Source organism: Diabrotica virgifera, chromosome 7, assembly GCF_917563875.1.
Source record: "Diabrotica virgifera virgifera chromosome 7, PGI_DIABVI_V3a".
NCBI classification, from domain to species: domain Eukaryota; kingdom Metazoa; phylum Arthropoda; class Insecta; order Coleoptera; family Chrysomelidae; genus Diabrotica; species Diabrotica virgifera.
In genome coordinates, this window is record NC_065449.1 from 4,799,771 (window position 1) to 4,813,691 (window position 13,921).

The window sequence follows — 13,921 nt, forward strand, 5'->3', positions numbered from 1 at the left end:
CTGATTCCAAAATAAAAAACCAATGCGGTGTAGATTTCATATGAAAATAATATTCACATGATCTAAATTATTCACGCACTGCGCAAGTAGCAACTAGTTCTACCCTAGGGTCCACAGTTTCCCAAGTTTTCAGTTTATATACGATTACTTGCGTGAACTAAATGAATAACCATAGGACTGAATAATGAATCAAACTACCAACTTTTCAATTTACCCAACAACCCCGGTAGAACAAAGCGAACTTTCACAACATTATTGGACCGTAATTAGGGAATGTGAGTTATTATATACTCAATCTAGAGGTTTAAAAGCTTTGGATAAAAGATATCCTCATATTACAATTCGAGCACTGATATATCCATACTTTAACGCAGGTATATAATGTTGCCCAAAAAACCAAAAAGAGGAAGAAAAACTAAGCCGCCCAATAAATGACCGTTTTGGAGTGTAATTTCCAGGGGCAACTCCGAATTGCATGAAAATTTGGATTTTGGTTCTACCTACCCTCCACTTCAAAGTTGAATTTATTCCGTTGGTAGCTTTTGCTTGGGGGGTGACATTTACCCCTTCTCGGGGGGTGAAAAACGCGTGTTTAAAATAAGGCCGGAAATAGATAAATTGACTTATTTTAAGAAACTTTTGTTCTATAAAGTTTTTTACGTTATTCAATACTTTTTGAGTTATTCGCGATTTAAAATGTTGATTTTTCGACAAAAAAAGAATGTGTGTGTACTTTGTACGCACGTAAGAAGTTATACTTCTACTACATATTATGTGATTTTTAAGACAATACCAAAAATTAAAAAAAAATAAAACAATAAAACGCACACAAACACATTGAAAAATGCCACAAAGAAAAAATGATTTCTGAACGATAATAATTGTTGGCAAAAATTTTAAATACGCATTTTCTGAAAAAAAAAATTATATAACAAATATACTTACAATCATAACATGCATGAAAAAATAAAACTTGCATCGGGAATTGAACCCGTGAATTTCGTGACGCTTTGATTCGTAATCGAAGAGTAGACTAACTCGTCCAATCTCACATTATTTATCATGTGGAAAAATACGGTAACTGAACGTTTTACTGTTTGACAGTTGTTTTGAAAATTAAAATATATAGTTTAAATTTTGTGGAAGAAAATATAAAAATATAACAAAACAATATATTAGATGAAGATTGGTAGAACTTTTGTTGGTAATCAAATTAAGTATGTAAATCAAAGCATTACATACCTACTAGATAAATAAATCTACGACAAAAAATCATAATTTAAAAATAAAAATCGAACCTAATTTGGGATTTCTCTCTAAAATCCGCATTCTTGAGAAAATAAATGTATGTATTTCAACCTAATCCAAATGTATAATTACAATATGATTATAATAAAAACTTATTACCAAATAAGAATGAGTTTTCCTTGTCCAAAATAGTCCAAATTCCAAAAATACAGGTATATGAAAACTATTTAAAAAGGCAGTATAACTATTAACTAACTTTTGTTTGTTGTTTCTTTTCACACAAATTTTAAAACGCAACAACCATAAATAATCTAACTACAGCTGTGCCACAGCCGCCATATTGAATAATTTTTGACATGTCATTTGAACATCCAATCAGAACAAAGTTATAATGCGCATGCGCCCGGTCGCTAGGTTTTACCATAAAAAAATTCACCCTCTATCGCCGGTAAAGAAGTATAACTTCAAAAAACTACGTTTTCAGACAGTTTTTCCCAAATAACTCAAAAAGTAAATATTTTATCAAAAAAAATATTTTTAGCAAAAGTGTAGCCTTTAAAAAAAGGAAAAAAATGGTGTACCAGTAAAGTCTACAAATTGAGTAGAAGCAAAGTTGTAGCTCATGAAAAATACGTTCTAATTCGTCTAATTCCAAATCGAATAATTCAACGCTAAATCACCGAAGAAAGAAGCGTTTTTCGGGAAAAGTTTATTAACATTTTTAAAGCATCGAAAAAAAGGTTATTACTTCAAAATAACTTAAAAAGTATTAGTGATAAGAAAAATCTGAAAGAGTATAAAAATGTAGGTTTTGCTATTATAAATATGCTAGTTTCATTTTGTTTCTCCGTAAGAAAAAAAATTGGTTAAGATATGGCTGTTCAAAATTTGCATACACTCGTGATTAGTGTATTCTCAATTAAAGCTTCCTCAATTATAACCCTTTCAAAAATAAACACTTTAAACCGGTGAGACTGACAGATCATATAAAAAATAGATAGGTAAATAAATTGTTTGTAAAACGTTAGCGATTAATTTCATTTGGGGAGCTAAACACGGCGAGATTTTCATGATTTTTTTACAAAAAAAAAAGAGGGCCAACTTTAATTTGAGCGTAACTCGCTTATTTCTAATGCTAAAACTTTTGTTAACAATTAAAACAAAGCTTTTTATAAACACTTTAAAAAAGTTTAAATGGGTTTTTCCCGAAAAGTGCTTAATTTTTCGGTGATTTCACCTTGAAATATTCGATTTGGAATTAGACGAATAAGACCGTATTTTTCATGAGCTACAACTTTGTTTTTATTTGATTGATAGACTTTACTGATACATCATTTTTTTGGGTTTTTTATAGGCTACACTTTTGCTAAGGATATTTTTTTCGATTAAATATTTACTTTTTGAGTTATTTGCGAAAAACCATCTGAAAACGTAGTTTTTTTGTCGAAAAATCAACATTTTCAATGGCAAATAACTCGAAAAGTATTGACTTACATAAAAAACTGTATAGAACAAAAGTTGCTTAAAATTAGTCAATTTATCCATTTCCTGTCTTATCTTGAACGTATGTTTTTTCACCCCCGTGAAGGAGTGACTGTCACCCCCCAAGTAAAAGCAACCAACGGCACAATTTCAACTTTGAAGTGGAGGGTAAGTAGAACCTAAATCCAAATTTTCATGAAATTTGGAGTTGCCCCTAAAAATTACACGGTATCGCCGAATTTCCCGTTCATTTACTGGGCTATAAGCACGAAAACTGTATTAGAAGAAAGAATGCAACTAACAGATAAATACGGAACTAATTTAACGAAAATAAAAGAACCATACAAACAACTCACTAAGAACATCAAAAAAGACATAAGAGACTACAACACCAGAGACATATCAAAAGTCATAGAAGAGAAAAACGGTCGAAAATGGTCGAAAGTCGGTCTAGACGGCCCAGTTGGCTGAGGCGCAGTCGATCGGCAGGTTTAGTGAATTTGCGATCGAGGTTCCAACCTCAGCCAGGTCATTTTAAATTAATAAAAAGGCCAACGTCGTAGTATAAAATTCAATAGTATCTACGACTTAGCCTGGAATAAACTGGGGTCTGATCGGCCTATGCAGGAGCGGTACGGCAAGTGATAAGGGCTTGCGGCTTGGTGATACTCCTCCATGGATCCCTACCGAAGGGCGTTGACACCTAATAACGGTGTATATATAATATAGTATTAAAAGTAATACTCTATTTTATTTTTAGGTAATTGGTGTGTTGTCAGTATTCTTCATATGCGTATCAATTCTTTCGTTTTGTTTAAAAACACATCCAGATATGAAAGTACCATCGCTTAAGCTTATAGGAGTAAGGACACCCGGAAATGGAACAGACTATTATTTTGACAAAATCGACACAGACGCTCATATAGCCTTCTTCTACATCGAATGTATCTGCAATGCTTGGTTTACTTTTGAGATCCTTATTAGGTAAGTCATATGAAATTTAATAAACATTATTTATAGTCCTGTCGCCAGGGGGGGTACAACCGCCTCCTGTATACAGATGGACTTACCCAAGTTTTTCTTATGTATTTCGGTCCGTAGAACACGAATTTTTTGGGTAACAGTTGATCCGGATGTCGATTAGATTGTTATAAACAAAGAAGTTGAGGAATTACATAACAGCGATTTCTCGCAAAACAAACCATTTTTTTCTATTTTTTGGGCCATTCTAACCAAAAAATGTTCCTACAAGTTTTTTCGTAAGATGCATAGTTTTCGAGATAAACGCGGTTGAACTTTCAAAAAATCGAAAAATTGCAATTTTTTAACCCAAATAACTTTTGATTAAAAAATAAAATGGCAATTATTCTTACCGCATTTGAAAGTTTAAGTCAAATTATACACGTTTTGAATATTTGTATTGCTAAAAATTTATTTTTTGATTGTTAAAAAAAGCTATAAACACATAGTGTTTCCCGCGCCTAATACATGCGTTTTAATGCATGCTACGTAGAAATAGACTCGCTTGCACTTGTACCTACTCTAGCTACTCGTTCGATTTTAAATGAGAAATCATTGAAAACATCACTCAAGCACTAGGTGTTTATAGCTTTATTTAACAATAAAATAATACATTTTTAGCAATGCAAATAATTAAAACCGATGTAATTTGACTTGAACTTTCAAATGCGGTAAGCAGAATTTCTATTTTATTTTTTAATCAAAACTTATTCGGCTTCAAAAATTGTAATGTTTCGATTTTTTCCTAAACGAAAAAGTTTCGAGTTTTTCCTAAAAACTATGTATCCTCCGAAAAAATTTCTAGGAACATTTTTTGGTTAGAATGGCCCAAAAAATACAAAAAAATGTTTTGTTTTGCGAGAAATCGCTGTTATGTAATTCCTCAAGTTCTTTGTTTATAACAATCTTATCGACATCCGGATCGACTGTTACCCAAAACATTCGTATTCTACGGGTCAAAATACATAAAAAAAACTTGGGTAAGTCCATCTGAATACAGGAGGCCGTTGTACCCCCCCTGGCGACAGGACTATTACGGTTACAAGTGTTTCAAATTTTTCCGGGGTTCGGGTCAAGCAAGTCGTGCCATTTTTTCTACCTCCGCTCTATATTCTTGCACAGATTTGTTTCGACTATTTCCTGTTATATCTTAGTTCTACTACCGAAATTATGATTTCATACCTCTATTGTGCATCTTTTGGGATGTTTTGGAGGATCTCCAAATGAAGTGAAGGATGGATTGAAGTGCTAATATAAAAGCTGTTGCCTAATGTTCATTTGCCCATCTACTATTTTGTCAGCGGCTGCTTATTTCCTTCTATTCACTGACCAGAAGGTCCTAGTACATAAACTGTACCATCTGGTACCATTTAGGTAGTAGGTCGTCTTTCCCCACCGTGTCCTAAGCGAAAATCCGATCAATGAAAGCTACTGTCGTTTTGATTTTCTATTGAAAGCTTTTTTCAATAAAAGTTATTGGAGAAAGATCTTGATCACTGCAGTGCAGTTCCTTCCTGGCATTAATCCAGCTTGTTCTACGGGAATCTTTCCACTGACAGATTGTAAAAGTCTCGTGTAGATTATCCTCTCAAAAATCTTATAGCACAGACATTAGACATTTAAAAGAGCGATTGGTTTGTAACTCTTTGGTAGTGAAGTGCCTTTCCCTATGTGTTTTATGAATTCGGGAAATATTTTGTCAACTCCTGCAGATTTACGACACTTAATTAAGTTCAGTGCATTGAAAAGTTCCTTGGTCTCTATTAGTCCAGGAACCAAAGCTTTTCACCTCGCAATTTTTACAGAATGGATCGATTTGCTTAAAAATTCGAGAATAATTAGTGGATATACTAAGGATTAAAATCTATATAATGCCGAAAGGCGCTTTTACCATAAGGGTGATTGCTACCCCATCTAGGGGGTGGAAATTTTTTATTATATTTTGACTGCAAAAGTTGATAAAAACATTCTTTTTAGCAAAAAACGTTCTGTACATTTTTTTGATAAAATTAATAGTTTTCGATTTATTCGCTATCGAAAGTGGTAGTTTTATATCTAAAAAATCAATGTTTTTCGATGGTATACTCATTTACGATTCACTCAATTTTGCCGTAAAAAAATTTTTTCAAGCCAAGTTCTTAGAAATGAAATAACCTACAATTTCATATTGAAACATTTTTTCGTAGGTATCTCTCATGTTAATATTTCTATTCTGAAGAGAATGGCATTTTTTACCAAATTACAAAAATTCGTTATTGGCTTTAAACTCCAATTTTTTAAAAACTAATCATTTTAAGCCAGTCAAACTTCTAGAATCTATTAATAATACATAAATAAAGAAGAATGCATAAGGCCAATGACTAAAAACACCGCTAACTTACATTATTATGCTTCAATTTGGATTTCTCCTTTTTTTTTTTCAAATCATATATTATCTTAGAAAGTTTGGTAAAAAAAGAATTTTGTAGGTTTTTACAAAGTCTATAAGGCTATTAATATTAAATCCTTTTAAAATCCTCAGTCACAAAAAGAGGTGACATTGAAAGAGCTCGTAAAGGTGGTTTTTGCATGTTATTACAAGTTGTCAATAGCTCACTCAATTTTTGCCGTAGAAAAATTTTTTCAAACCAAGTTCTTGGCAATTAAATTAACTACAATCTCATATTTAAATATTTTTTCGTGTCTCTGATGTCAATCTTTCTACTTTGAAGAAAAAGGTATTTTTTCCCAAACTACAAAAACTCGTTATTCGCTTTTAAATCCATTTTTTTAAACTAATCATTCTAAGCCGATGAAACTTCTAGAACCTATTCATAATACATAAATAAAGAAGACCAAGTAAGGTCAATGGCTAATTTTAATTAGGGTGTTGATTATGGGGTCGTTTCCTATCACTTTTTCACTGAAAAAAATAGGGACTGGCATTCTTTTTATTAAAAGTCACTTAATTTTTGAGCTAAAGATTTTTTTATTTCTGGAGATAAATATTTTTAAATACTTTCAATTAGTTTGAAGAAGTTATCTTCGAAAAATGCACAATTTTCCCGTCTTATGAATTTGAAATTGCAATATTTAGTATTTGACGAAGAAGAGCTAACATATCATAAAGATCGATTAAGCTCAATTACTGTTGATCATAAAGAAAATCAGAAAATACGGTTTTGTTTATTTTTCAAAAAGTACATTTCTGTTAAGCAAAGTTGTTTTGATAAAACGAATACTTTTTGAGTTATTAGCAGAAAACTGATTAAAAACATTGATTTTTTCGATTTAAAGCTAACATTTTCGATAGCGAATAAATCGAAAACTATTAATTTTATCGAAAAAATGTGTAGAACTTTTTTTGCTTAGAATTAATGCTTTTACCAACTTTTGCAATTAAAGTATAATAAAAAATTTCCACCGCCGAGATGGGGTGGAAACCACCCCCATGGTAAAAGCGCCTTTCGGCATGATATAGATTTTGATCCTTGGACTACCCTCTACTTATTCATCAATTTTCAAGCAAATCGATCCATTCTGTAAAAATTGCGAGGTTTTGTCCTATTTTAAGCTTCATTAGTTGGACTATATTTGCCTCACGGTTAGCCGGCTTTTCTGATGTACAAATTTATTATTTTTGAGCTGATATCGTACTTCTTATATATGAACTTCTTCTATGCCTTGTTTGAAGAGCTGGCCAATGTGTTTCGCTATAACCTCTGGGATTAGTGATTCAGACTTAGTTGTCGGGATCTTAGGGCTTGTGTCCAGTTTTCTGAGTAGGGTCCAGGCAGTACCACTGCGTTGCGTGAAGTTAAGGTTTTCGAGAGTTTCCTTTATCTGGTGGTTCTTGCTGAATTCAGAGACTCTAAAAGTTGTTTACCTACGTCTGGTTGTCTGGTTGACTCGTAATGATCATACAGGGCTTTACATTCTTCGGTCCAGCATGAAATGCAGGATTTGGATAGGCTGCGTGGAATGTATTTTTAGTACTGCCAATTATTGAGTTTGGCAAATATTTGCGTCCCTTCTATTAAAATATTATATTTTCCATCGATACTTTACGATAGAAAATGCAAATTTTTTAAATAAACACTAAATCACTGTAAAATCGCATAAAATAACATTTTGAGAAAAAAAGAAGAATATTTTTTGACCTTAAATATCTTATTTTTACGTCCCGCAGAAGCTGTATACCAATTTTCAGACAAATCGGAGATCCAAAATTTTGTTTGCTCCAAAATTAAGTGATTTGAAATGGAATCAACCTTATACACAAAAATAACAATGTGTTACATGGTTTTTAATTTATGTTCTTTACAAGTAATTCTCAAACGTATAATTTTCACTTTTTATGGTCAAAATATTTAACTTTTTATTAGTATATAAATTATTGTAAACAAGTTAAATAGACATTTATATTAACTTATAAAATGGTATGATAAACTGTAATTATGTAATAATACAATATAATCCTACAGGTTTATTGCAAGCCCGAACAAATGCGAATTCATCAACTCATCCGTCAACATAATCGATTACATAGCCACGGCCAGCTTTTACATCGACTTGTTGCTCAGAAAGTTCGCCTCTCACGTGGACAATGCGGACATCATGGAATTCTTCTCCATCATCCGCATAATGAGGTTATTCAAGCTCACTCGCCATTCTTCCGGCCTGAAAATTCTGATTCAGACATTCAGAGCATCGGCGAAAGAACTCACTTTACTGGTGTTTTTCCTCGTTCTAGGTATAGTTATTTTCGCGAGTTTAGTGTACTACGCGGAAAGGATTCAAACAAATCCCGATAACGACTTTAAGAGCATACCACTGGGTTTGTGGTGGGCTCTGGTGACCATGACCACTGTGGGTTATGGGGATATGGTGCCTAAGACTTATATTGGAATGTTCGTGGGTGCTTTATGTGCTTTAGCGGGTGTACTGACGATAGCCTTACCCGTGCCAGTCATAGTCTCCAATTTTGCGATGTACTACAGTCATACGCAGGTAAGTTTTAAGGTTATTTATTGCTTAACTGTCATTATTATAGACGGAGAGCTAGAGCCGAAAAATCATCGTCATAAGTAATATGGAGTTTTTCCTGTGAAATGTGTCAATTGTATATTGATAATTATGACCCCTTTCAGGCTGACACCTCAGTGGATACAGGAAGTAGCAATAAGGGATGAAAGGGGAAAGTTAGTGCAGTCATTAAAGGTTTTCACCTCCTATTTTGTTAAACATCCATCGATTTGCATGAAAATTGGTGACTAGTTAGAGCATACCTCAAGAAACAAAACTGATTTGGTGCCAACTTGCACTTTTACCCTGGTGGTGAATACCACCCCTTCCCGCGGGTGAAAACTATTTTATTAAAAATAACCCCACAAATCGATAGAGGGACAAATTTTTGAGTAAAATTTGTTATATCATTTTATTAAAATAAATCAATACTTTTTGAGTTATTAAAGATCAAAAATTTGTCTATTTAAGAGCATATGCGTGAAGTTACCGATGATAAAAAGAACATATATAATTAATTGTATGTTGGTAAAATATTATTTTTATATTATTTCGATATTTAGTTGAATTTTTTCTATCAATATAAACTGAATATTTCCAGAAACTGGGTGTGTCCAATAATGGGTACATTTGACATATTCGAATACACTTTTGCTAAATTTATAATATCGAAATAGTATCAAAATAATATTTTAGTAACATCGTATTATAACATAGTATTGCTAATTCCTGTATCCACTGAGGTGTCAGCTTGAAAGGGGTCATAATTATCAATATACAATAGACACATTTCACATGCCAAACTCCATATTACTTATCACGATGATTTTTCGGCTCTAGCTCTTAGACTATTATTAGATACTGGAATATATGCAACAGAAAACACAGCAAATATGTGCATAATATAAACTTGTGTGCATATAAATCGCCCCACTTAAAAATTTGGTGATTTTGGATGTCTCGAATTTGTTAAACCTGTTATCCGATTTATCTAATTTTTTCAATATGTTATAATGAACCTTATAACCTTCTTTATCAATATCGCTGTAATAATATTGTTGCTAAACAGGTAAATTTGTCTAGCCCTTGTACGAATAAAATTGTGTTTTTTTTTCTCACAGTTTGCTTTATAAATATATGTCCGCAAATGCTTCGTTTCCGAGATACGGAATGTTGAAATTTTTCTTACAAAATTATGATTTATTTATTGCTCTAAAACTGGTTGAGATATGCAAAAGAAATTTGGTGAGTTTTAAGAGGTAGCTATTGTGCATTTTTTGACATCTTCTTCTTCTTTTTCGTCTAGCCATTTACGTCCACATCTGAACATAAGCCTCTTCAAGTCTTCCTTTCCATTGTTTTTTGTTGTACTCTACTTGTAGCCAATTTTTCCCGGCAGTTCGTTTCAGATCATCTGTCTATCTCATAGGAGGTCTGCCTCTGGGTCTTTTGTGTTGGTATGGTCTCCAGGTTAAAATTGTTCTTTGACATTGTTCTGTGCATTTTTTGACATACAATTAATAATTTTATATTCTGCGTTGGAGCGCACACGGGTCATATTACCCTTTTTAGTAACTTTTTTTTTTCTTTAAATAAATTGAGAATATTACCAGTTTGCATATGTTAATCAGTTTCAGAGCAATCAATAAATCGTCAGTTTTGTGAAAAATTTTAACTTCAAGTACGTCAGACAACGAAGCATTTGCAAGCTCTCATTATTTTTTCTAGTAGTCCAGAAAGCCACTGCGCATCCGCTAGGAAAAATATTCTAATTCAGATTTTTTGCACAATCTTACTCAAAAAGGACTTCTTTTAACAAATTTGCATGTTGCCAGGACCAAAAGGTGGTCAAAAATTTTTTAAACGTTTTTTTTTTTGTTTTTTTCCTTAAATTATTTTTTTTGCATGGAAAAAAGTTTTTTTAGATTTTTTGGTTCATTCCAAACAGAAAAGGTCTTTAGTGACTTTTCTCTAAAAATAATAGTTTTTGACATATAAGCGATTAAAAATTGAAAAATTGCGAAATCGGCCATTTTTTGTCCTCAAAAACTATGTGACAAACTGAAAATTTGAATGTTGCCAAGGTAGGTAGATATTCGTTAAACATCGATTGATGAAACCCCGAAGAGGTTTTTGCAATACAATATTCAAAACTCCTTTGTTTTTTAATTGCTAATCAAGCGTGCGTGACACTATTTTCCACCGACAGTATGGTGCAAATGAAAGGAATAAATTCGTTATTTCGTAAACCGGCAACTTTAAGGAAAAATCCCGAAACAGGTCGATTTTTATTTTTAAATTATGATATTGTGGCATATATGGTATACTAGTGACGTCATCCGTCTGGGCGTGATGACGTAATCGATGATTTTTTTAAATGAGAATAGGGGTCGTGTGGTAGCTCATTTGAAAGGTTCTTCAATTCTCTATTCAGTAATGTAAACATGTATATAATTATTTATACAGCGTGCCCTTCTACTTGTTTTTTTATCAAATAATTTAATTTAATAAAAATTTTTTGGACACCCTGTATAAATAATTATGTAAATGTTTATATTACTGAATAGAGAATTAAAGAACCTTTCAAATGAGCTAGCACATGACCCCTATTCTTATTTAAAAAAAATCATCGATTACGTCATCACGTCCAGATGGATGACGTCACTAGTATACCATATATGCCATTATATCGTAACTTAAAAATAAAAATCGACCTGTTTCGGGATTTTTCCTTAAAGTCGCCGGTTTAGGAAATAACGAATTTATTCCTTTCATTTGCACCATACTGTCGGTGGAAAATAGTGTCGCGCACGCTTGATTAACAATTAAAAAACAAAGGAGTTTTGAATATTGTATTGCAAAAACCTCTTCGGGATTTCATCAATCGATGTTTAAAGAATATCTACCTACCTTGGCAACATTCAGATTATTAGTTTTTCACATAGTTTTTGAGGGTTAAAAATGGCCGATTTCGTAATTTTTCAATTTTTAATCGCTTATATGTCAAAAACTATCATTTTTAGAGAAAAGTCACTAAAGGCCTTTTCCGTTTGGAATGATCCAAAAAACATAAAAAAACTTTTTTCAATGCAAAAAAAATAATTTTAGGAAAAAAACAAAAAAAAAACGTTTAAAAAATTTTTGACCATCTTTTGGTCCTGGCAACATGCAAATTTGTTAAAAGGAGTCCTTTTTGAGTAAGATTGTGCAAAAAATATGAATTAGAATATTTTTCCTAGCGGATCCGCAGTGGCTTTCTGGACTATAGGGCTTTTCATCGATTCTCATTTATAATATTCATATACAGAGTTGGGATAAAGTATGGAACCAAGCAAATATCTTTGAAACTAAAAGAACAATATTTATGAAACTTTGCGTGCAAGTAGAGTGACGCAAAAGGCATCTGATGCAATATTTTTTGTTACTACGTCACTTCCGGTTTCACCGGAAATACCCTTAACTTATTTGTTTTAAATGGGACACCCTATGTATTTTTACACGCTTTAAAAGAACTTGTTATTTTTAATTCATTCATACCAAGTTTGGAAAAAAAAATTATTAAAACAAGAAATAAATCTCTTTAAAGTTAAAAAATAGGTTAATTTATTTAGGTTAGACCAATTATGTTAAAAATAAAAATATAATTTCAAATGTTGAAAATCCTTGCCGTTCACCTCCTGACAACGTGCAAGCCTATAAATAAATTCGTGAGTCACTCTTTGCAAGATTTCTCCACGTATTAGTTCACATTCATCAATTATTCTTTGTCTCAAATCCTGCAAACATGTTGGTCGCGTAACGTTAACACGTGATTTTAGATAACCCCAAAGAAATAGTCTAACGGGTTGAGGTCCGGAGAACAAGCGGGCCACTCTATGAATCCTCTATGTCCAATCCATCGATTTGGAAAATTCACCTCCAAAAAATGAAAATTCACCATAACCGATTATCATTAATACTCCAATTCGATTTTTTTCACTTAAATGAACCATTTTAATAAAACTTATTTACTATACTAAATATTATAACACTATACTAAATTCAAATAAGTCATGCAGTGCATTTAAACAACAATTTTAGTCTACAGTATAGATGATACTCGTTTATTTCCTACTAGGTTCTAATAATACAAAAAATTATCTACAGACACTCTTTAACAAATTTTTCCTTCCAAAGGACATCGCATACATCTTATGGAAAATATAATGTCACTCAAATTCAATAAAATTCTTACGAACAGATTCGTTTTAAATTAACGGTCAAATTTTATCATTGCGCCAACTCTGTATTTTCAATAATAAGAGCAGAAATTGATATAAATAAATCTGAAATCAAATGGGTACGTACATAAGTTAGAGAGAGAAAAAATATTTTAAAATACCCAGATTATCGGTATCAGGGGATTAGTTTCAATAATCCGCTTAGGCCCAGCGGGGTTTAAGCTGTTTTTATTTTCTCAGAGCAATAATGATTGTAACTAACACTTTATGGACTCCAAAAATGTGATTTCGATAAAATTTAATTGCAATTTGCGCCGTAATTAATCATAATTAAGAGTTGGCGCAATGATAAGAATTGACCGTTAGTTTAAAACGAATCTAATATAAATTTTATTGAATTTGAGTGACATTATATTTTCCATAAGATGTGTGCGATGTGAGGTATGTATGAATTAAAAATAGAAAGTTCTTTTAAAATCTGCAAAATATACCCATTTAAATTAAATAATTTAAGGGTATTTCCGGTGAAACCGGAAGTGGAGTAGTAACAAAAAATATTGCATCAGATACCTTTTACGTCACTGTACTTGCATGCAAAGTTTCATAAATATTGTTGTTTTCATCTCAAAGATATTTGCTTGGTTCCATACTTTATCCCAACCCAGTATACAGATTATACGACATATGACAGAGGCTTGAAACAAGAGAGTCGATGAAAAGCCCTATTCAGAATGAGTCCCTGCAGTTTGTTGCACTTATTAACTAACACTGTATTTTATACGAACATATTGTATTATTCAAGTAAAGTAAAAAGCGTCACTTTGAACCTCTGGGCTTCAGAAACAATTGATTTCTGAGTCTTCGGGCGCTGAGAAGTTTTGATAAACATGACCAAAGCTACCTTTTTGAAAAGTTTTAGCCAATTTTAACTTTAACTGAAACCACTT

The 13,921-nt window shown here is 32.2% G+C and overlaps 1 protein-coding gene across 1 annotated transcript in view; it reads left to right on the forward strand.

Annotated features, from left to right (window-relative positions):
* LOC114338162 (potassium voltage-gated channel protein Shaw) overlaps nt 1-13,921 on the forward strand; it is a 99,970-nt gene that overhangs the window by 46,832 nt on the left and 39,217 nt on the right. Inside the window, exons 4-5 of the mRNA XM_050656015.1 lie at nt 3,491-3,714; nt 8,214-8,739. Coding sequence (XP_050511972.1) covers nt 3,491-3,714; nt 8,214-8,739 — 750 coding nt within the window. The remainder of the gene's footprint in view (nt 1-3,490; nt 3,715-8,213; nt 8,740-13,921) is intronic.